General features: G+C 51.7%; 1 protein-coding gene across 1 annotated transcript in view; it reads left to right on the plus strand.

Annotated features, from left to right (window-relative positions):
- LOC311343008 (leucine-rich repeat transmembrane neuronal protein 4-like) overlaps nucleotides 1-422 on the plus strand; it is a gene marked incomplete at both ends in the record, with an annotated part of 1,959 nt that extends 1,537 nt beyond the window's left edge. Inside the window, one exon of the mRNA XM_084467859.1 lies at nucleotides 1-422. This exon is cut by the window's left edge and continues 1,221 nt beyond it. Coding sequence (XP_084323985.1) covers nucleotides 1-422 — 422 coding nt within the window.
- Nucleotides 423-955: the final 533 nt, after the last annotated feature.

The following is a 955-nucleotide window of genomic DNA, read 5'->3' on the forward strand; positions in this document are numbered from 1 at the left end:
CCTCCGTCACCGCGACGGGCCGGGGACGGGCCACCACCCGGGCTCCGGACACCACCTCCTCCCCAGGGCCCACGTATCCCGGAGCCTGGTCGACGACGTTGGCCCCGGAGCCTGAGTTTGAGCACATGGCATTCCACAAGATCATTGCGGGCAGTGTTGCTCTGTTTCTGTCGGTGTCATTGATCCTGCTGGTTATTTATGTGTCCTGGAGGCGCTATCCCAGCACCATGAGACAGCTGCAGCAGCACTCGGTCAACCACAAGCGCAGGAAAAAAGCCCACAAGCAGGAGGTGGACGTGAACTCCCAGCTGCAGGAGTACTACCTGACTTACCATTCCAACTCGGAGACCATGGACTCCCTGGTGGGCGAGGCCAGGCCCTGCACCTGCACCATCTCAGGCTCCATAGAGTGTGAGGTCTGAGGTCCGACTCCCAACACACCTCCCAGAATGTTTGTGGGCTTTTTTCTTAAGGGGCAATTGCAAGCTAGGTGGAAATGACATCGACCGGTTTTCCATGAGATCCATCTTATGGTCTTGCAAAATGTTAAAGAAATGCATGTCTACGCTGCGTCCAGTTTGATAGATAACGCTGGTGTTAGTGGGGGGTTTAAATTGGGAGAGGTCCCTCTTTGAGAGAACTGGCCCGGACTGACTTGATGTGATACTTTATGTATAAAAAATGATATGTTAATTCTATGAGAGACCTACGAGAGGGACTTTGTGAGAGAACAGAGCTCTACCTTCTTGTAGAAATGGACTGGAACGGACAATGAAACCGTGGATATGTTACATTCATTCAAATCATCTGGATCCTACTCACTCTGTAGGCTTCCTCGCAAAGGAATTACAGTGTGTGTGTGTGTGTGTGTGTGTGTGAGAGAGTGTGAGTGTGAGTGTGAGTGTAAGTGTGAGTGTGTGAGTGTGAGTGTGAGTGTGTGTGTGTGTGTGTGTGT

This window comes from Micromesistius poutassou (genome assembly GCF_964030765.1).
Source record: "Micromesistius poutassou genome assembly, chromosome: 5".
Classification (NCBI taxonomy): domain Eukaryota; kingdom Metazoa; phylum Chordata; class Actinopteri; order Gadiformes; family Gadidae; genus Micromesistius; species Micromesistius poutassou.